Source organism: Suillus bovinus (genome assembly GCF_016758785.1).
Source record: "Suillus bovinus strain UH-Sbo-P2 chromosome Unknown EDB93scaffold_3, whole genome shotgun sequence".
Classification (NCBI taxonomy): domain Eukaryota; kingdom Fungi; phylum Basidiomycota; class Agaricomycetes; order Boletales; family Suillaceae; genus Suillus; species Suillus bovinus.
The window spans coordinates 819,064-841,134 of NW_024542059.1; the positions used below are offsets into that span (position 1 = coordinate 819,064).

Here is a 22,071-nt window from a genome sequence, read left to right on the forward strand (position 1 = left end):
GGAGACTCAACCAAGCCGAGAGTGTGATTTCCCAATCTAGCCTGACCGTCACGCTTTGCTCATGAATCGCGAATAGCATGCTGTGGTGGTGTCCTATTGACATAGAAACACCTGGAGTAGATTCAGGATGGTGCATTTCACATATTTTGAACTTTCTGTGTTGATAGGTTAATGGGATCTGGGTGGATCTTGGATTTAGTGTCCAAAAATCACTCATTTTGGGCACACTCGCACAATGTTTCATCTCGGGAAGGCTTCACAGCACCGATTTTAAAATTTTGAATTGGTAGTATTATTGGATGTATGCTAATAATTGTCCACCAGCTGTTCCGAATGAAATATATGTAGAGTGGTGAGCTCTGGAGTGCATTGTGCATTATCCATCGATTGTGCATTCCGAATCAGGTGATAGTACTGTGACCGGGCGTTTATTTCGCATATATATATTCCTAGTCGCCTCACTGATCATCCAGCTCAGACATGTTGAGAAGACTTGCCAATTTCTTATGCGGAGAACGGTATGTCATCTTAATGGCTACAGTACCAAAACTCCATTGATGTTCGATAACAGCGACCAATATCAAACCAGGGGGCCACAAATCAACCTATATGGCACTAACTCTAAGAAAAATGATAAAGAGTGCGAGATATATCACCGCCAACTGTTGCGATGAACTGACTTTGATTGAAGTAACAAACTACCAAGCAATGTCCGGAAGCCGTACGTACTACCATGTCGCTGATGATTGGTGTGGTTGACCAGGCTTCCAGTAATGTTAATCCGTCCCGGCCGCCTCCAGACCCCACTAGATATCAAAATCAGCCGAATGGTGTAGCCCCAAGAAGGTAGATTGTTTGACCTCTCCATTGTGTCTTGTACCAGAGTGTTAGTGACTGTTGGCTCAGCGTGGTATGTTCGACATCCTCAATCTTCGATCATCCTCTTGTTTATACTCATGAACACTTGATTGCTACCAACAGAAAACCGGACAGTTGTTTTCAGAAAAGAAAAAAAAGTTTTAATCCTTTGTGTAGAAGTTGAGTCCCTTCAGACGTGTATATTTTCTATGCTTTTCCAAGATCCCCAGGCTCCTGTAAACTATTGGGTTTCGTCGAACAATACTATAACACTTTCATTGAATGTTAGACTTCATTCCACCGAGCACATAATTATCGTAAAGCCTCGTGCAGGATGGTGCAGCATACAACGAAACAGCAACGTGCGGAAATGGCGAAATACATTATAAGTCAGCAGTGTCCATTCATATATGACGCTTTTCAAATTTGCTCGTAAGTAAGCAGCCTTCTGCCCCGCTTTCGGGTTGATGCCAAGAAAAAGTGTGTAATGTTGCAGTGGCGGACCGGCATGAGTATACTAGCCGTATCAGAGGACTGGTGGAATAGAAAGTCATACGACGTCGGAAAACCACCGCAATCAACGTAAAGCACCCTGGGGAGCTCACTATATCTCCGAGGGCTCACACATGGGGAACAACGTGGTGCGGTAATGTCAAAATTGCTTTTGTCACACTGGCAGTTTGTCTGCAGTGCATGAAGAAGGCTTTCTGTCCCTACCGACATGCATTGGCAGTTCTGCGCTGGATAAAGTCAAACTCTCGTGTGATACCTCAGTGTTAATGAGCCCCGATCGAGGGAGAAGATGGTTGAAGAGCGGCGGTGTGGACAGGATCCAGTGATACGCGCGACAATTTTAACGGTGGCGCTGTCGAAGCAGGTTATAAGTCATTCTGATAAGGCTTGCAGTGATTGTTCTTCTCCATTATACGAGTCGCATTCTATCATTGAACGAAGGAAGGTAACTGTTGCTTCTATGCCATGCCTTGTCCAGCACGCTGCCGGCGATTACAACGTAGTCGATTTGCCGATTTCTGTCCTCAGCTCAGGGACAATATCTTCCCCGACGCCGCCCAATACAAAAGCTTTCACGTTTCCCAATGCTTGCAGTTCTCTTCTTCTATATGACTCTGCTGACTCTCCTCCAATATGCGGCAGAAGCGTACATCGTGGAAAGGTCAACAAGCGCGGATCTACGCGCGGTTCATCAGGGTATACATCCAACCCGACCGATGAAAGCTGAAAGTTGTGAGAAAAGACGACAGGACGATGAAAGAAGTGTTACATGACCGTCCTCTAGTGCTCGTATCATCGCCTCTTGGTCCACTATTCGTCCTCGTGACGTATTGAGAAGCACGCTACCCCGTCGCAGGGTCCTGATTTCCTTCTCTCCAACCATACCAGCTGTGGATTGGTTGAGAGGGACATGCAGGCTCAGTATGTCAGCCTGCTTGCACAGCTCCTCTATGCTTGAGACATATTCGCACCAGTCTGGTACGGATTCTGCCTTCGTTCGTGAGAAGTATATGATGCGCATCGGAAATGCGTGTGCAAAATGAGCGAATCTCAGGCCGATGCAACCTAAGCCCAAAATACCGAGCGTGCGCCCAGTAGCGTCATGAGTTTGCGCTGCATTATAAGGCGTCTTCCATGTACCAGAGCGAAGGGAGCGTTCTGCCATTGAAAAGTGCCGCAGGCATGATAGCATAAGGTATAAAGCGGCAGAGGCAGTGGCATCATCATTCGCTCCTGGAGTATTCGACACTAATATTCCTGGGACAAACATACACGTTAGAAACAGTTGGTTCTGACTAAGGAACTTGCCTCGTTCTTTGCAGGCTTGCACGTCGATTTCATCGTAACCACTGCTATTCTGAGCGATCCAGCGGACCATGCTCTTATCGGCTAGAGCATGGATTAATGGTCCGTCAAATTTCCCTATGAGTTCAGAAGATTTGTTGAGCCTGTACAAGGCGACAGTCCCTTCATATGGCCCACCAGGCCCGAATGAGGAGAGGAAATGTGAACGAGATTCTGAAACCAGATGCTAAAGAGGAAAGATGATGACACATAAAGTTAGGTGCATTGAGAGGGAAGTAAACTTACTACGAGTTCGGCGATCCCATGAAACATCTCCTTCGACTCGTCTTGGACATACTTAATCTCACCTGAAACACATCAGAGTCCAAATGATCATCTAATAAACCTAGACACCAACCACACAACAACACGCGGGGGAGCATTGCTGTTTATCGCAAGGCTTGTAGCGGAGAACAAGACTCAGGAAACTGTTATCTTTCATTAATCTAACACGTGTTGAGGACATAGGACTAAATTAACTAACCGACATGCCATGAGGTCGCTCACGTTCCACTCCCATAAGAAAAAGCTTGAAGACAGATAAATTTAGACACAATCATCACAGGCATATCAAACTATCATTTTTCACACCATTTTCGTCAGTGATGAGATTGACAACCTCGTTTGATACAAGCGGAAGATCCCCCATTACTGACATTCCTACTAAAATATACCCTCCATCATCTGTTAAAGCAACGTCAGACACTTGCATCGAAGGTATGCAAATATCAGCATGAAACTCACCAGAGTAGCAATTTTCGTTACGCCTCTGATTTTCTTGCATTCCTCTTGTACATTGTATCCGTGGCTACTGTTAAGTGTTCCAGAATCGTAGTGGAGCTTCAAGTACCTAAGAAGCCAAAGATGATGCGTCATCGTCCGTGAGCGGTTGAGATAAGCCGAAGAACAAACCGGAGGCAAACTTCCTCCTTGAAGTCCTGATATATCTTACGGTTACTCTTGCGCTGATATAATTCTCAATATCAAGAGTTGTTGTTGACTATGAAAGAAAAATGGATACCTCAAGTTTTCGCGCTTCCTCCTCGTATGGATGACTCTGGTGCACGAGGAAGTGATCCGCAAGGACATAGAACGACATCCCTGAGAGGTACATCTCGTAGAGACAAGCAGCCTTATTCCCTCCATACCCAATAAAGCGTTCATCGCACCTGGAAAAGATTGTATTAGACAAAGCAAAACAGATTTGTGACTCGGTTTTGATTGGCACCATGGTGGCCCTTCCTTTCTGAAGATCACGTAAGGTTCGTATGCGGGGTGGTACTGCGTGACCTTGTAAACTTCACCAGGGGTGGCGGAATAGAATCGTGGATAATCGGTGCCGTTATGGCCAGGAGCCCAAGTGCGGTGAAACATATCGATCTTCTTCGCCTTGACCAGCGAAAGCAATGTCTAAAATGGTATCGTTGAGTGACTTCCTAGAATATGTCGTTCGTCATCTAGACCTGCTTATCGCGAGGAAAATATTTCTGGTCCAGGCCATCTTGCTGTTTGATATTATTCGAACGCAGGCATCACAAGAGCAGCATGTCCCTCCTTAAGAATTTGTCCAATCTTGGCATCCAGACTAGCCCTGATGGCAGAACGGAAGTCGGTGCAAATGGCAAAGTCGACGTCAAGCATCATGACGAATTCGGTACGGGCAAAGAGACGCGCAGCATTTCGCCAAGTGTTCAATTGACGGTCGAAGGGCGTGAGAACAAGGTGTATATCGACATAGGTTGACATCGCGGGTGTTGACGTATACAGGTCGTGCAAAGCATCCAGAAGGGCGTGTATTGCACTAGGCTTATCATGAACGGTTGCAGAAATCGGACCTTTGACAAAAGAAATTGAGGGAGGATCGAGAGAACAAACGATTGTAAGACCGGAGCAGACCTTGGTAGCGTGTCACAAGCTCGGAAAAGACCTTGAATCGATTGAATGTAACGAGAGTGGTGATGGTAATATCGTTCTGTTCGAATGTCCTCGAAGCCCTGTAGTAGTAGGGAATCACATTAAGAGGGTGCATCGACTGCGAGAATGCCTTGGACAGAAAAATATCTTCGCTCATTCGAATCTCGTCTGTTGCCCTGGCAGATGTATGTTCGGGTAACAACGGGGACGCAGGCCAAAGTAACATTTCCTGAGATGTTTTAACAGCGACCTCGGCATCTTGTTGGACAGCAGCTGTATCGTAGGAGGCCATGTATAGCCTCGCAAATGTCCGTACTTGAGACAGAATATGATTTGTTGTATAGATGACCGCGATCGCAACATAAAGAGAAGCTGCCAGGCGGATAAACCTGAGGCCACGACTGAAATCCGACATGTGCTAAGCAGTGGAATATAGATGTTGCTAGTCTCTGAGTCCCTTGCGTGCAGATGTGCAGAATTGAGAGTCGATGGTGAATCTGGTCGGTGGTGACCGCAGAAGTTCAACAATCTAGTTTTATGTAAGTGTGAGTCACGAACACGTGCAAAGAACGAAGTCTATGCGGGGATCAATTAAGGTTAAGAGATCTCCTTCTTCCTCCTCACTACCACCAGCTCGGCGCAAGCGCTTGTATATCGATCGTTTTCTCCAGTTTTGCTCTCTAAAACATCGATAACTCTAATCAAAACAGCTTCACTGCATCATGAGCAGACTTGTGGTAGACCCTAACCTAGAACAATGACCGGATTTTTCCTCGGCTGTCTTTCAAGCATGCTGCACCCCTTTATTGAGCCCCACCACAGATGTTGCTCAAGTGGCGGCCATGCTAAAGACTATATAGATCCCCACCAATTCCGCCCTCAAAGTTCAATGGCAAATGCAACTTGACTCTGATAGTCTGGAAGCAGCAGAGCAACAATGTTTACTCAACAAAGCTGCCGAACAATGTCTCGCTACTCAAAAAATCCAAGATGCCATTCTTGCTGAGGAAGACAGGAAAAAGAATTGTATCCATCACATTGCAATCCCAGATCGCCCACGACCCAAGTGGGCCGCTGATGAGATCCTGGTGGCTGACTTCACTTTGCGCAAACTTGACAAAGCTCAATTTGTAGAATTATATTATTGGACTAATAAAGGTCTAGCCGATGCCAAAGCCAGTTATCGTGCTTCTGATGAAGACAGCATGGTTGCAATGGCTGGAGTAGACGGCTCTGCCACCTGGATATCTGCAAGCACCACTCGGCCTGCCGCCGGCGTAATTGCTGATCACCTATTAACTCCACTCGACTTCTCTCACGCCATTCCTTGCTTCATCGCTTCCCTTGAACAGCATGGCTGGGCCAACACACGTATCCTTATGTTAGTCAATTTCTTTGGTGCACTGATGTTACACAAGTACTGGACCTCAGACAATGTTCTTGAGATGTGTGCTCTGCTCACCTATCAAGAAGAACAATGTCAGGCATGGCACCAAGCCATTCCACTACCTGCTGGGGCCTGGAACATTTCTATAATTGACTCTGCGGAGTTATCCAGTGTTTATGATCAGCTTTACCATGCTGACTGGGAGAGAGTGAACCAGGAATATGATCTCAAGGTGAGTTAATATCTGTGTTACACTTTGTGGCATGTGGCGTGTGTTGTGCATTGTGCGGTGGCATTGTGCGTGGTGTGGTGTGCATTATGTGTTGTGCAGTGGGCATTATGCAATATGTGTTGTGTGTTGTGCGTTATGTGGTGTGCGATATGCATTGTTGCAGTGTGCGATATGTGACATGCATTGTGCATTATGCGTTTTGCAATGTGCATTATGCATTATGCAATGTGAAATATATGTTTGCATTATGGCTTAGTGTTATATGTAATTATGGGCATCAATTAATCATCTTTAATTGTTCAGTGCATGCACAATATTCACTCTGTTGCATACATCAATGACACTTCCAGCAATCACTCCAAGAAAGGAGCTTCATGCAGTGCAAACACTCCCTATGACCGTTGAAGCACACCCATTGATCAACAGCATAGCTCCTCAGCTTCAGCTCGCACCAAGAACACTTGCAGTGAACATGCAACACATGGAAATGCGGGTTGTTCCAGCGGTGCACATGAACAATGCCCACCAGCCGTGTGCACCATTTGTCTCAAGCAACACACTCATTCCTTCATTGAGTGTTCCACCAACAGAATCTGGGACAACTCCTTCACCTCTGTCAGCAAACGTGCCAATCATCAACTGCTCACTCACACCACCGAAAAACCTCTCTGCATCGATTGGCAATGTGGAAGAGGTTGTGCAACTCGTTCTGACAACGAACACCATATCTGCTCCGGTTGTTTGTCACCCTCACATGGAGCCCAGTACTGCACTCGCACTCAGGTGTCTCCACCCAGTGTGCCCCTATAATGCAGATGTTTGGGAGGCTTTACTGCTTAAACATGGACTTGCTGAGAGGCATCAAAAAATCCCTGCTGGTTTTAGATGCAGTTTTGATCTCCATCTGCCCTGCCTTAGTGTATCACAGATTTCACCTAACCACCCATCACTTGTGCAATACCGCAAAGCCTTTGAGAGTATCATTGCACGAGAACTATCCACAGGACACTACATTGGACCTTGTACACGCTCACACTTATGTTCTCTGCTGGAAGAGTTTCAAACTTTGCCTGTAATCATCATACCAAAAATTGGAAAGCCTGGCAAATTTCGCGTCATCCAAAACTTTTTATTTCCCTACCCCTTGTCACGCTCCACTCCTTGCACTTCCATCAACTCATGTGTGGATTCAGACAATTTCCCTTGCACTTGGGGGACTTTTGATACCGTGTGTTCAATCATATGGAATCTGCCTATTGGTTCACAAGCAGCAATGCACGATGTGGCTGAAGCATATCAGACAATTCCTCTTTTACCATCTCAATGGCATGCAACCATCATTTGCATCGATGACAATGCATTTTGTGTTGATACATGCACATCGTTCAGTATGGGACCTTCTGCCAGAGCATATGGATATGTGGCTGATGCTGGTGCAGATTTATTATGCACAGCGGGACTCGGTCCTCTCACTAAATGGGTTGATGACCATCTTTTCTTCCGCATCGAGCATCAGCATCTCGCTAGTTACAATTCATATTGTCAATCTATACATAGTAATTTATCTCCTAGTGCATTTCATCAGACAGGTGGTAGACTTTGGTTTGAAGGATCTGTCTTCGAGGATGGTACATCTAAAATCTTTGGGGAAGACTTTTGATTTCCAATATGGGACCTTTCACATGTATGTTCTCGGTCTGATATTGATCGGTGTTTTTCTTGCAATTTTAGTGACATTGACCATTCCTCCATGGACCTGGGCATTCCCTGGGAACCTAGCAAAGACACACCTTTTGCATACAAAGTCATTGATATCGGTCTTCTGTGGAACCTCATTCACCTCACCATTGCGCTGGCTGAAGCAAAGAAGGCAAAATATCTCAACACCATCACTGCCTGGCTCTCACATCTGACTCATGTGCTTGTTGAAACACAATGTCTGTATGGAAAATTGCTTCATGCATGTCTTGTGGTTCCCCAGGGACGAGCTTATCTCACATCCCTGGAATTGATGGTCAGCATCTCCAGTGCACATCCATTTGTGCCACATCACTGCATCCAACACCTTATCAATGATCTTGCATGGTGGGCCTCACAACCCTCTAACCCCACCCTCCATCGCCCCATCCCACAGCATTTGTGCATTTTTGATGCCTATAGCTACTCTGATGCCAGCTCTTGTGTCAGAATTGCAGTTGTTATCCATGGATATTGGTGTGCTTGGGCACTGTTACCAGGATGGTGCACACTCGACAGTGCAAAGGACATTGGATGGGCCAAGGCCGTTGGCTTCAAATTGCTTGTCCAGTGCATCATCCGGCTTGGAATTCCTGCCTTGGGCAAACACTTTTGGGTGCATTGCAACAATCTCAGAGTTGTCGATGGGTGGAAGAATGGGAGAAGTAGAAATTGGGTGACCAACTATGTATTTCGGCAAATCCTCACTCTGCTTGAACCTTTTGGACATGACACTTTGTTCCACATCTCATACATCTGAAGCTCAGACAACCCTGCTGATGGGCCATCTCAAGGAAAACTACCTTCAGCAAAACTGCTCCTTCCCCCTATTGAGCTTTCTGATGTACTCTCACAGTTCATCCAAGATGCCTCTGATACCTGCAATGACCTCTTCAACAATGTCGACAATGTACATCAACAGCAGAAACCAACTTCTGACTCATTAGCTGACAGAGCAGCAGAATGGAGTTATGGGGAGGAGCTATGGAAGTTCCAAGATGGTTGGGATGAATAACCACTCACATTTTGCTGTCACGTTGCCACTCTCATGTCCTATTGAGTCCTCTCCGAAACCTTGCCCTTATGTCAGCGCGCTTACACCTCAGCCTTGCTCACTGAGGCCTCATTGTCCAGCAAAAGATCACCTGCACCTCTGGCATCCTTCTCAAAGTCGCATTACCTTGGATCAAAATGGTATTGCACTACCACTGTCTGATCTTGATCTTAACCACATTTTAACTGTAATAGGACATTTGCTCGCCTGCAGGACTAAAGAAACCTATTGTTTGGGTTTGTTAGTTCAGCACATTTTTTGTGATGCACGACAAATTTCCTAGGACCAACATGGTCCTGCATCACATTTATTGCTCCTCAGTTTTATTGTCACTTGTGCAGACATGTACTCCAGGAAGACTCTCAAAAACTATGTCTATGGTATCAGAGCATGGCATCTTCTACACAGACTTGAATGGTTAGGACACTCTGAAGAGATCTCCTCCGCACTCAGAGGTGCGGCATGTTTGGCTCCTTTGCCTTCCAAATGTCTTAAATGTCAACCTTTCACTATCAACATCATTCTTACCCTGCGCTCTGCATTGAACCTTTCGACTCCACTTGATGCCATGGTTTACACGTGTCTTGTCACTGCATTTTTCACCTTAGCACGGTTGGGCAAATTAACAGTGCAGTTGTTAAGTGCCTTTGATCCTGCACTTGACATTAAAGTATCCGACATTCAATACACTGAAGATCAGCATGGGTTGAAAGTAACAGTGCTTCATCTACCTCGCTCCAAGATGTCTATTCATGGAGAAGATCTGTATTTTGCGGTGTAATCTGGTGAGGTTGATCCTCAAAAAGAACTAGAGACACACCTGCACATCAACTCTCCTACCTCAGATAGTGCTCTTTTCAGTTGGCAGCATCATCAAGGCCTTCAGCCACTAACTCACTTGGAGTTTATGCGAAGGCTAGAGCATGCCTATTCTTGTCTAGGGATCGAGCCGCTGAAAGGACATGGGATTCAGATCAGAGGCACACTAGAATACCTACTATGAGGTGTGCCTTTCGAAACTGTGAAGTCAATGAGTCATTGGAGTGGGGATGCTTTCCTTGCATACCTTCATCAACACGCCGTTGTCATAGCCCCATATCTGCATGACAGTTCCATTCTGGAGCCCTTCACTTATTATGCAATGCCACTGGTTCATTGATCCATGAGTCTTTTGCTTTCTGACTATCTTTTGGGGGCAAGCATGTGCTAGCTGTGTTGTCTTGCTCCTAAACTCTGGGAATCTCAGCTCATGCTTACCTCCTTTACTTCAGAGCTTGAAGATGTGTTTTAGTTGATCAAACCAAAAAAGGTTTCTTACCCAAACTTATGTTAGTGTTATTCATAGTTTATTTCAGTTTGGTGCTGTTGGTTTCATTTCTTGGCAATCCAAATAAAATATTTATAATGGATTAACTCGAGTGATCTAACCTTTATGATCCAAGACAGGGATGTTTGTTAAGGTCCTGTTTGGACAGCAAATATTACAATTCAAATCAAAATTCAACCCATCATGTGATGCTACACATAAGCCAGTGGTGAACCTCAGGTTCACTGTGTCAAGTGGCACAATAATTCCATCACAATGTCTGATAGATCTGGTACTGGTTCTACATGCTCCCTTTGGTCTCAGGGTGCTGCTGATAAGCTGCTGCAATCTGGTAAAGGAGGAGGAAACAGCATTGCTTGAGTCTTTTCTGGGCACTCTTTCTTCCTCGGGTGATGGTGGCTTCAAGACACCTGCTTTCAATGCAGCAGGAGAAGATCTGAAGAAGAAATTCCCCAATCAAAGGGGTGCAGTAAAGACTGGGACAGTGTGCAAGAATAAATGGACATCAGTGCATTTAAAATGACTCAAATTTCTTATCAGCGCTGGCACTAACATCAGTGTGATATCAATATCTTTCTAGTTAAAAACCTTGTATAATGCTGTTATTGACATCAAGAATACATTGGGATTTGCATGAAGTGATGATAGTGGAGCGGGTATTGCATTGAAAGATGATGACATCTGGGTCAGATATATCAAGGTGAGTATTGTACAAAGGAGCTTTAACATATGTACTCAATGTCATCTCTTTTCGCAGCACCATCCCAGTGCAAAGCCCTTCAGAAAAAAAGGCTTCTCCCACCTTGCCCTCATGGAGCAGCTGGTTTCTAGCCAGGGGAAAGGCAAATACATATTCTGACCCCATTCTACCATTACCGCCAATCCAACACTAAGTTCCACTGCATCTACTACCACCGGCTTTGCCCTCCCCAAAAACCCAATCGTTAATCCAATCAGTAATCTGAAGGCCATCTCACCATCTGCCCCATCCACCTCTGGTGGCTCCTCACTAGCGGCATGGACAAGTGTCAGTGATACTAGTGGAGGAAAGCGCAAATATAGCGCACTTGCTCCTGAACATGCTGCAGGTTCCCATCACTCGAAACGAGCTCGTCCTCCATCTGCAACACTGAAAGTTCAGCAGGAAGGTGCAGAAAGTATGAAGGATCTTGTTACCATAGTTTGTGAGATGCAGAAGAACTTGGTGCTGTCACCTCCCAGCATCCCCCAGCAAAGTTCGATGGGTGGGCTCATGCAGGCTATTTCGCTACTCAATCAGTATGCTTCCAATGATGTTATTGGCAGTGGTGATGAGCAGCTGGCTATCACTAACTATCTAGCAGAAAACGAGAGACAGGTGGTTGTTTTCTGCTCATTAAATGAGCAGACAAGGCATGCCTAGTTGGAGCAGAAGTGGCACCAGCTATGTGGTGTCACATAATACATTTTCATTTACATTTGTCTGTACTATGTTTGATACCAATGAAAAGTGTATAGTTTGCTATTCTACAGTTACAGCAGCCCCTGATGTGCATGCTCTGCAAGATAATCAGCCCACATTGCCATAGCAATTGGATCTCGATGGTTGTCTGCCTCCCTTCTCTCTGCAGCATCTGGCTGGCCTTCTGAAAGTGTGCCCAATGCCACACTGTGGCTGTCATCATTCTCAGCGAGATCATAATCCTCCTCAAGTTCAAAGAAGTTGGGATCATGTTTGAGAATGAAGTTGTAGATAGCACAAAGTGCTGCTGGGATCCGTGCTTGAATCTCCATGTCATATTCTGGTGCAACCTGTAAAATCCACCACTGGCACTTCAGGACTCTGAAAATATGTTCGATGATGTTGCGTAGTGAAGTGTATCATAGATTGAATAGCTCTTTACCATCTCTGGGCCTGTACATGTAATTAAATCACACTAAGTACTACTAAAGAGACTCAGACTCAGAGAAAACTCATGCAAGGTTTGCCTGATGCCACTTCTTCAGATGATAGTGCACACCTCAATAAGGGATCAGTAGTGCATCACATGTGCCAAAACTGGCATCTGCAAGAAGGTATTTCCCTGCAGGTATGTACAAGTCAGTTTTGCGCATGTCATTCCAGAGTACTGCATCAGCAACTGAGCCATCCCAGCCACAGAGAGAATAGGTAAAACAGAACTGGAAATTGCATATAAAAAGACAGTTCTGGGATAAGTATCCCTTTTGGTTGCACAGAACACCATGAGCATCAAGTGATGCGAAAGTGCAGATGTGGGTGCCATCTATGGCACCAATACACTGATTGAAGAACCGGAATGATGGGTGTTCACATATCATTGCAGAGATTGGGGTGTTTTCATTTGGAAACTTGACGTGCAATGTGTAAAACGGATGGGATGAAAAGAAAAATAGCATGTGCTTGAAGTATCTAGAGTATGGTCAGGTTGAACAAATCAGATTAATACTAATGAGAACATACTTTGTTATTGTGTCTGGAGAGTGTTGAAACCTCTCCCCAACAAGGCGAGACGAAAGGCCAGTCACACATGTGTAAAGAAATATACTGAGTTGCTCATCAACCAAGATACCATTGCGTGACTGAACGAATCCATGCTGTTGAAGTGTCTGCACCAAGGCCTTGAAGACTTCAAGATGGACACCAAAGTTATGTTTGATACGATCTGGGTGACCAGTAATTAGTTCCATCACCCATGCCCTTCCCGTTAAGATTGATGTGTGGTATAGAACTTTTCCAGCACGAGATGTGAGTAGTAACTTGTAGTAGTAGGTGATACATCAGTAAAACCTCGGGTCTATTTTTGCTCAAGATTTTGAATTTATTTCTATTTTTTCGAGTTTTACCAGGTTTGAGGAACCATTAAGGTGACACAAAAGACACAATGAGAAAATTGAGAAGAATGCCACTCATCCTCTGAATTCTACTTTGCAGCTCATGTAAGTCACTTATGAGGCATTAACCGGTAAAACAAAGTGGTAATAATAGAGAGCAAACAGTATCACATCATCTGGTGGAAAGTGCAAAAAAGTGATGAAAATGGGAACACAAAGTAAAGTATGAAACATTAGTGAAAAGGAGAGTATGAAATGCTAGCAAAAAGAAGGGTGGTGGTGCAGAGAGCATTGTAGCGATGGTTGATCGTGGCGCTGGGCTCAGAACCATGGTTTTTCATACTCACGTCAACACCTGAAACATACATGCACATGTCCAAGCCACTCTGCATCAGATCTGGCGCATCGGACTTTTGGACATCGCATTGGCCGATCGCACTTCGCATGCACTTGTCCATTCTGTGTCCTGTCCATCTGAACTAGCCTCACTAGGTGCATAGTTATCCCTGTGCACATTTTTTTTGACATTCGGACCACATTATTACATGTCTGCAGCACCTCGTGTCTTATTACATAGGACATCAGACCCGAAATATATTGCTACTATCTTCGCCTGTAGTATTCCGGATTTCTATGTACTTACTTAAATACTCTTTAGTGACCCGTAGCAATCATCATCCAGTAGTTAGGAGCCATTTTCCCAACTCTGCGGATCACCCAGAATATTCTCGTAGTTCTTAGTTGCATTGTGAAATATTATTATTTGTTCACCGTCATACTCCGTCACTCATTATACTCGTGTTACGACTGGGATAGTTCTGCTGTTGCCGGTCAAGATAGACCTGTCAGGCGAACAGTTCGTCGGCCTTCCTAATACAAGGAAGGTTTCTGGTGGTTCCTACTGCACGAGCCGCGGCTTCTGTGCAGGATCAGCGGCGAGTGGTTTTAGCACTTCTGCCTAGGCGGTGAGTGGTTTTAGCACTTCTACCGCAATCAAGGGTTTCAGGCTAAGACAGTGAGTGACTGCCTTAGAATCAGAGTTCAGGCTACTAAGGGTGGAGGCCTTAGTAGATCAGGTTTCAAGGGGAAAACCCAGTAGATTAAGTTAAGGAATACAGCTATGGTACATGGGGTTTATATAGGTAAAAGGAAGCGGCGTAGCCGCGACAAGAAAAGGTAACAGAGATAGGAAAAAAAGAATACAACCTATCAAGATAGCAAAGATAGGTGAAACCGCCATGCGGTGCAAGATAGTATCTATGTTACAATCAAGATAGAAGAGAAGTGCGGACAGCCTGCTTGATAAGAGAATAGCCGAGTCTAGATGAGTCTAGAGTCGGCGGCATGGTTACGAGAAAAGAAAAATGAAATAGGAGTAAATGTTATTGTAACAACTCGCACATACCGCTCACAATCCGACACTCGTTATAAAGTTTCCAACCTATTATTGTGAAGTCCAAAAGTCTGAAATCTCGGACATCGCACTTTGGCTTCGGACATCAGATAAGTACCTTTGGACATCGTTTTGCAGCATCAGACATTTTGTTATTTGCATTACTGACACATTTTACTACTAATACCAATTAGCAATCCCTTTAGGATTGAACGCACTTGCTCTGCAAGTATAGCAGCATAGGTCGTGCTAAGATCTACCTAAATATTGTTGACTAGGTAGTACAATTTCTGCTGAGCTCAGTGGAGATTTACTCTTTACAGCATGAAACGAGACTAAAGACAACAAAAGGCATTATGAGTGGTGGTGGGATAAGCAAAACATGATAGTATGAACTTGAATCAATGGTGATGATGGAAGCGGACAGCAAGCATGGTGGGAACAAGATCTATAAATGATGTTAGCTCATGAATAACACAAAAAAAAACAATATTACTAGTTACCAAAGCATGGCATGCCTGTCAATGTCCTCTGATTCATCGTCGTCATTGAGGCAAAGATACTTCTCGAGGCCAGCACTGCCTGATTTCTTGAGCAACTTCCATGCTGTTAAAATTGTGTCCCTCAAAAAATGTCCCCCTTTTTCTTTACACTGGCCAAGTAAGCTTCGGTTACTGACCCCCAGTTGTTGATGGAAAATGCGTGTTTGGTGGTGTTGTAGTTGCTGGTTTACTTGTTGAGGGTCTTCGGTGTGCGCAGCTTGCGCTTCAGTTGTGCAGGACACATATCGAGGATGTCTGCATCAATATCAATGGCACCAGCACCAAGGCATTTGACAGCACATTTGAGCTGTCAAATGTGATAAGTCATGATTCTTGTATGGTCAGAATACTCACTGAAGTTGCGCAGAGAGCAAGAACACCAGCCATGCCACTGGCAGCCAATACATCTGTTTTGATGGCGGTGACATGAGTATGTCCAACAATACTGTGAAGATGAGTGGTTGCAAATAACTATATCATGAAAGGAGACCGGAATGCTTTCATCTTGTCTGAGTGGTCCAAGTCCTCAAAGAGGAACATGAACTCCTCCATAAGCGCTTCACTAAGGTCTTTTGGATTAGTGTCTTTGTTCTGAGCGAAGAAGTCGATCATAATTGTGAGTCCTGTTGAACCGAAGTTGCTGCGCCACTCTGCCAGACGCTGAGTAGCCTTATTGAGATCACAATGAGTTAGCAATAGTGCTACAAAAAAAATTGCTGGACACACAACACCAAAGACAGATCCCTGAGCAGTCACCTTGTACTGGAGATCTGGATACACGACATCAAAAATGGATTGAAGCACTTCAACAAGAGAGGTATCTGCAAACTGCCAGAGATCATTTTGGCTGCTGGCCCACAGGTAAAGGGTCGAGAGAAAATGTTTGGGCCACCATTGATCCTGACATTGCGGAGGGAGATCACTGTTGCGGTAGGTTGAGCGTGACTTATAACGCTTCTCGATCCAGTGACTGGGCAATGGAACGAGCATGTGTTTCGTATCATCATCGGCACCGTTTTCAGTCTTCACCTTCTTCGCAGGTGGCTTTGCTGTAGCAGCTGCCTTGGAGACAGCGACTGAAGTCTGTTCAAACAAATATGAGTAGCAATAACCATTAATGAAATAGACTTACTAAAGATGTTACCCGCATGGCCTTCTTTGCGACCACTCCAACAACAGCTGTAAGCGGAGCCTCATGTTCCTCATCTGAGGATGATAAGCGAAACAAGACCCTGTGGGGTTTGGTGTGCACACTAGCAAGCTTGCACTTCTTGTTATTCAGATGGTGGAATGATAAATCACTACCACCGTCACTGTCCTCAGACATCTTCACATCTTTGTTCAGTTTGAAGTTGTCCTCCAGAACCCCCACGTCATTCTCCACATCATCCTCTGCGTCCATCGGATCATTGTCCTCGAAGTCTGTTGGGCCGTCATCCTCGAAGTCTGCCTCGAAGTCTGATGGCATAGAGGCCTCTGCATCCATTGGCACATTGAGGTCAGACTGTCCCTTCGAGCCCATTGTCGCATCATCGGTCCTCGTGTTGGTAGTGATCTATATAGTTCACTTTGTGTTAGAACCAGTAAGACTACATATACTGTACACACCTTAATGAAAGACTTCTTCTCCTTTGTTTTCAAGGCAATTGTTTCAAGGTATTCCTGGGAATCATCCAAAGTGTCATTGGCAAAGCTGCCAACAAGAACCTCAGGAACAGGTTTGTTAGTAGTAGCAAGAGTGAAAGAGACTTTAGGTTGGTGACTGGACTTTGTATTTACACCTGATACAGATGTAACCTGGGTGCTGGGCCCATGTGCCAATGAGAAGGGGAAGCAGCGGTGTAAGACTTGGAAGCACTTGAAGCTTTGGACCTCTCATCTGGTGCAATATCAGATACCCAGCCATTGACATGTCCAGCCAATGAAAACTTTAAGTTGGTTGACCTGAATTTTGAGGTTAAGTTAACAAAGAATAGCATTGATTCAGTAAGCATCAACATGGTTTTGATCAAGTCAAAAAGACTACTTTGCAGACGACTTTCCTTTCTTGTCTTCAACATGTGGTTCCTGGCTTCTGATTCCTGGCATTGCGATTGAATCTTGTGCATTGTTGATTGCATCTTTTAGTGAGATCTTGCCACACTTTTGAGTCTTCAACTTCTCACTGGTTTCCTCTTGAACATGACCACTGTCATCTTGACCACTTTCATCTAGGTCCTCAACAATGTTAGCCCCATGTAAGTGAGCCCATCTGATGCTTGTGCACTCACCAGCGTTTTCTGTTGTCAGGACCTTCTTATCAGGCACCATTCACTTCATGACAGGGCAGGCATGAGGTTTCACTGGCTTTGGCTTGTTCACGATGGTGAGTTCCTCCGCCTTTTCCATTTCTTTCTGCATGGCTGCAAGCTGTTGCAGTCCCTCAAGCACAGCCTGCTCTTGAACTTCGCGCGATTCCTTAAGAATTCGCTTGTCCTCTACTATCTGGGCCTTAGTCCATCGCTGACGTCCTTTTGCTGGCAGGTCAGGCAAGCCTGGGTGCTTGTTGGTGTTCTGTGGGCGAGTGCATGACTTCTGAGTGGTGTCGGACATTGCTGACAAGGAGCAGATTTGACAGGCTCTATGGCAAGCTTGGGACAGCCAGGGAAATGTAATGAGTGGTCAGTAGAATGGTTGAAGTTGAAAATTGACAACCAATTTGTAAGTTCCATACTTAAGAACTAAGCAAACAAAGTTTAATCGCTAATTCAATTCACTACTAGCAGGACTCTCTGGTCTGCGCACCTGTAAAGTTGTCCAAAACATCAAGTAAGTCCTGCATTATTCTGTCTTTTCACGCCATACTTACTTCAAATGTCTACACTTCCAGCCAGTCACATCAACTAGACACATTCTTCAGCTGACTTGAGCTCAGTCACTTGGAAATCCACTCAACGAAAATGCAGGTATCAATTTATTTTAGCTACACACTCCTATTGATGCAATCTCAAGTGTCTTCACTTTTCATGATGCCTGCTGATATTCCATGCATCCAACCACGCTGATGGGACCATAGCGCACTCCAACTCCCATGTGGAACATGTTCAAGATGGTTCAAAAGCTCTGCTGGGCGAACAAAACACCGAATTTTGGCACATCCTGTGATGCCAGTACTGCCTCAAGACAACCATCGAGAATCTCTGGAACCTGTTCCCCGAACACCAAGCCCACACCCGTCTTGCAATGAAGACAATGAGCACGATGTTGATGTGCATGGTTACCAGGGTAATATGGACGAACATCTGCACCAACCATCCCCCCATGCAGACATCGACACTCAATTTTTTGGGCATGGTGATCATCTTTACCACAATTATCACACAGGTCTTAACAGTATGTCAATTTAGTGCCTGATACTCTAAGTTTAATGAGTGCTATTACAGGTAGACCATGTGATGTAAATGGTGTATTCCTCCCCCCTGGCACTCCACCTCCACCTCCTGAGAATCTTGCAACCAATGACTGGACGCCTTTTCGAAACCACACAGAATTTGAAACAGCTGAGTTCCTTTACAAGCACAATCAAATGCCAGCTGGTCAAATTGACCGGCTACTGGATCTATGGGCATCTACCCTCACAAAGCACAACGACAGCCCGCCATTTGCAGATCACCGTGATCTGTACCATGTCATTGACAGTTCACCCTTGGGGGATGTACCATGGCAACATTTTACGGTCACCTATGATGGCAAGAGACTTGCAGATGAGGACAAGCCCTGATGGATGGCGAATATGAAGTCTGGTTCCGCGACCCACGTGAAGTTGCGCGTAATGTGCTCGCAAATTCGACTTACACTAAGGAGATAGATTACTGCCTGTATAGGGAGCATTCAACTGAGGGTGACAAGTGTCAATGGAAGGATTTTATGTCTGGTGACTGGGTATGGGATCAAGCAGTAAGTAATGCATTTTTTGTTTCATAATGTCCAATATTAACGGCTCTATGTATCTAGGATGAAATCGCAAAAGACCCGAGCACTCTCGGGTCAACATTTGTCCCTGTCATCCTTGGCAGCAACAAAACAACAGTTTCAGTCGGAATGGGTAACAACAAGTACTACCCGCTCTATGCTTCCATTGGGAACATCCACAATAATGTTCGAAGAGCACATCGTGATGGTGTGGCCATCATTGGGTTCCTGGCAATGCCAAAAAGTATGTTTCAACCCTGCAATCTATTTCTATAACTGACTAACTATGATACAGCTACGCAGGAACATGCTGAAGAACCTTTGTTCCGAAGATTTTGTCGACAGTTATTCCATTCATCCCTTTCCAAAATTCTCGATCTACTCAAGCTGGGCATGACGACTCCCAAAGTGACACATTTCAGAGATGGCCACTACCAGCGTGTCATATATGGACTAGGGCCTTACATAGCGGATTACAAAGAGCAAGTTTTATTAGTGTGCATTGTCCATAATTGGTGTCCGAAGTACGTCTTTCATTGAATATGTATTTACATGGTCACTCACATTATTCTAAAGGTGTGTTGCAAATCACAAAGATCTTGATGAAGATGCGCTGCCCATAGCTGCAAATATACAGAGGCACTTGTTGAAGAAGCTCCCTCAGGAGATCTTTGGGAAGACTTCGAAATAGTCACGCAACTTGTGGTAAGTCATTCAGCATTTTTCTCTTGTTTTCATTTACAAAACTAATACTATTTCGACAGCCATTCACAAATGACTTTCCCCAAGCTGATATCTATCAAATGATATCACCAGATATCCTCCATCAACTTATAAAAGGTGTGTTCAAGGATCACCTCATGACATGGGTTGAGAAGTACCTCCATCAGACACACAACAAACAAAAGGCACAGAAAATTATGGATGATATTGACCGCAGGTGAGCTCAGTTTGTATTCGGATTGCTTACTTTTTCTCATTGCCATAGAATCGCTGCTGTCACCTCGTTTTCAGGCTTGCAATGATTTCCTCAAGGGCACGGATTCAAGCAGTGGACAGGAGATGACTCCAAGGCCTTGATGAAAGTGAGTTGTCATTTTTTGTATTGTTACTACCTAATATTGAATCTTTTAGGTCTATTTACCTGCTATCAAGGGCCATGTACCTCAAGACATTGTTCGCACCTTTCGTGCGCTTCTGTATTTTTGTTATCTAGTCTGTCGCAATATAATCACTGAAGACTCTCTACTTCAAATTGAAGACACTCTCTCTCGTTTTCACCGTTACCACGAAATCTTCAGGACAACGGGTGTTGTCCTTCACTTCTCCTTACCTCGTCAACACTCACTCATGCACTATGTTCAAAACATTCCACTCTTTGCTGCACCCAATGGTCTCCACTTGTCAATCGTGGAGAACAAGCACATCACAGCGGTCAAGGAGCCCTGGCGACAATCGAGCCGTTTGAATGTGCTTGGTCAGATATTACTGACCAATCAACGGCTCAACAAACTTTCAGCACTGCGAGTCAACTTCATGTGTCGGGGGATGCTCACTGGCACTTGTCTCTCAGCAATGCCTTAGGTAAGTTGTGCATTTCTTAGGATATATATTTCAACTAATTTGCATGACAGTTCCTGCGCAGATCAACCAAGCTGATGAAGATGTGGGGGCGGTGGCACTCGCACCTGCTCAAGCAGCAGCAGCAGCAACAACAGCAACAACAGCAGCAGCAGCAACGAAAGCAACAACAGCAACAACAGCAGCAACAACAGCAACAACAACAGCAGCAACAGCAGCAGCAGCAGATATGCATGCCCCTGCACCTGCCCCACCCATACCCACACCACCTCCACCTCCCTTGATTAACATTGACGCTGACCTCAACATAGACAATGGGCCCACAGTTCTACAAGTGTTTGTACAGCTGGCAAAAACCTGCTGTAGGTGTCCTTTTTTTCCTGATTTTCAACATGATACTGAACATACTGTACAAAGGGCAAAAATTGTGCTCAAACCCTTCCTGAACTCACCAATGAACTTGATATTCCTCACCTATCTGACCTTCTCAGGCACTTCTTATTTCAACAGACACATCCTGATAATCCCCACAATCTATCTGACATACCTCTTGCTGAATGCCCCCTCTATCTCAGCAAAATTGCAGTCTTCAACTCAGCATCATTACGATTTTATGTGCCAAGCAATTTGAGTGGTATTGGTGGCATGCGCACTGAACACATCCGCTCTTGTCCCTCCTGGCGAGGTGGGCATTCACGCAACGACTGTGTCTTTGTCAACACAGACTTTAGTCTACCTAACATGCAAGGTCTCAAAGTTGCACGCATTCGCGCATTTTTTTCATTCCAGTACCGGGGCGAAGTGTATCCCTGTCTTGTGGTTCACTGGTTCGACAAAATCAGCAATGCTGCAGACGAAGACACGGGAATGTGGGTGGTTCATCCAGGAGAGGGTACAAACAATACTGCTGAGTATGCGATCATTCATATTGACACCGTTTATCACACTGCACATCTGATTCCTGTGTATGGCACGGAATTCCTGCCTCCAGAGCTCAAATTTTATCATTCCTATGATGCATTCCATGCCTACTACATGAATAAATACGCTGACCATCATGCCTTTGAGATTGCATTTTGATCTAGCTACTTGTACACCATTTGAATTTATAATACTATTTTCTCTCTTAATATGCATTTTCTCTCCTTTGTGTGGCAAACCCAATGGACCGCTCCTTTGCACCTTTGAGAAATTTCGGAAAGATCGAGTTATCACTCCTTGTATTAATTTTTATGCCTTAGTGCCAGCACCAAGGCAAGAAAAGTGGGTTATTGAAGGAAAATAAATCTGAGGTTTTACTGATGTATGAGCAATAGCAATGGTTATCGCAAGTAAAATGAGGTGTTTCTGACGCAGGTCACTTTGTGCTTCGAGGTCCATGCTTAGTTGTGGTGACGGTCATGCAA

The 22,071-nt window shown here is 44.8% G+C and overlaps 5 protein-coding genes across 5 annotated transcripts; 1 reads left to right on the forward strand and 4 right to left on the reverse strand.

The window, feature by feature from the left end:
- Window positions 1-1,722: 1,722 nt before the first annotated feature.
- On the reverse strand, window positions 1,723-3,254 carry EDB93DRAFT_445125 (D-isomer specific 2-hydroxyacid dehydrogenase). Its single transcript, XM_041456398.1, has 5 exons — window positions 3,200-3,254; window positions 3,074-3,143; window positions 2,962-3,023; window positions 2,141-2,902; window positions 1,723-2,094 (listed from the first exon to the last, which is right to left on the reverse strand). Exons 2-5 carry the CDS (start codon window positions 3,096-3,098, stop codon window positions 1,864-1,866), a joined length of 1,080 nt encoding a protein of 359 aa, XP_041312845.1. The 5' UTR covers window positions 3,099-3,143; window positions 3,200-3,254; the 3' UTR covers window positions 1,723-1,863.
- On the reverse strand, window positions 3,236-4,307 carry EDB93DRAFT_445176 (uncharacterized protein). Its single transcript, XM_041456399.1, has 6 exons — window positions 3,944-4,307; window positions 3,737-3,884; window positions 3,628-3,680; window positions 3,460-3,565; window positions 3,307-3,399; window positions 3,236-3,244 (listed from the first exon to the last, which is right to left on the reverse strand). The coding sequence occupies exons 1-5, from the start codon at window positions 4,087-4,089 to the stop codon at window positions 3,379-3,381; spliced, it is 474 nt and encodes a 157-aa protein (XP_041312846.1). The 5' UTR covers window positions 4,090-4,307; the 3' UTR covers window positions 3,236-3,244; window positions 3,307-3,378.
- Window positions 4,089-5,136, reverse strand: EDB93DRAFT_445180 (uncharacterized protein). The gene is made up of 2 exons (XM_041456400.1): window positions 4,612-5,136; window positions 4,089-4,550 (listed from the first exon to the last, which is right to left on the reverse strand). Exons 1-2 carry the CDS (start codon window positions 5,042-5,044, stop codon window positions 4,231-4,233), a joined length of 753 nt encoding a protein of 250 aa, XP_041312847.1. The 5' UTR covers window positions 5,045-5,136; the 3' UTR covers window positions 4,089-4,230.
- A 10,184-nt stretch (window positions 5,137-15,320) lies between these two features.
- EDB93DRAFT_1100137 (uncharacterized protein) lies at window positions 15,321-17,725 on the reverse strand (the record flags this gene model as incomplete). Its single annotated transcript, XM_041446971.1, has 10 exons — window positions 15,321-15,440; window positions 15,488-15,578; window positions 15,606-15,802; window positions 15,860-16,216; window positions 16,266-16,688; window positions 16,742-16,840; window positions 16,915-17,077; window positions 17,160-17,343; window positions 17,404-17,428; window positions 17,477-17,725. 10 exons carry the CDS (start codon window positions 17,723-17,725, stop codon window positions 15,321-15,323), a joined length of 1,908 nt encoding a protein of 635 aa, XP_041312848.1.
- An 814-nt stretch (window positions 17,726-18,539) lies between these two features.
- Window positions 18,540-21,909, forward strand: EDB93DRAFT_1283956 (uncharacterized protein; the record flags this gene model as incomplete). The annotated part of the gene is given in 11 exon segments (XM_041454477.1): window positions 18,540-18,810; window positions 18,888-19,069; window positions 19,127-19,328; window positions 19,380-19,608; window positions 19,661-19,729; window positions 19,749-20,024; window positions 20,073-20,082; window positions 20,134-20,169; window positions 20,219-20,648; window positions 21,032-21,033; window positions 21,083-21,909. 11 exon segments carry the CDS (start codon window positions 18,540-18,542, stop codon window positions 21,743-21,745), a joined length of 2,370 nt encoding a protein of 789 aa, XP_041312849.1. The 3' UTR covers window positions 21,746-21,909.
- Between the last annotated feature and the right edge of the window lie 162 nt (window positions 21,910-22,071).

What these genes read in the sequence shown, in the direction of transcription:
- EDB93DRAFT_445180 (XM_041456400.1), bottom strand. Translation starts at nt 5,044, where the DNA reads ATGTCGGATTTCAGTCGTGGCCTCAGGTTTATCCGCCTGGCAGCTTCT. An exon ending in GCTTGTGACACGCTACCAAG is followed by an intron (nt 4,551 to 4,611) that starts GTCTGCTCCGGT and finishes CTTTTGTCAAAG; the next exon opens with GTCCGATTTCTGCAACCGTT.
- EDB93DRAFT_445176 (XM_041456399.1), bottom strand. Translation starts at nt 4,089, where the DNA reads ATGTTTCACCGCACTTGGGCTCCTGGCCATAACGGCACCGATTATCCA. An exon ending in AGGAAGCGCGAAAACTTGAG is followed by an intron (nt 3,681 to 3,736) that starts GTATCCATTTTT and finishes GAATTATATCAG; the next exon opens with CGCAAGAGTAACCGTAAGAT. An exon ending in AAGGAGGAAGTTTGCCTCCG is followed by an intron (nt 3,566 to 3,627) that starts GTTTGTTCTTCG and finishes TTGGCTTCTTAG; the next exon opens with GTACTTGAAGCTCCACTACG.
- EDB93DRAFT_445125 (XM_041456398.1), bottom strand. Translation starts at nt 3,098, where the DNA reads ATGCTCCCCCGCGTGTTGTTGTGTG. An exon ending in CCCCCGCGTGTTGTTGTGTG is followed by an intron (nt 3,024 to 3,073) that starts GTTGGTGTCTAG and finishes GATGTGTTTCAG; the next exon opens with GTGAGATTAAGTATGTCCAA. An exon ending in ATGGGATCGCCGAACTCGTA is followed by an intron (nt 2,903 to 2,961) that starts GTAAGTTTACTT and finishes TTTCCTCTTTAG; the next exon opens with CATCTGGTTTCAGAATCTCG.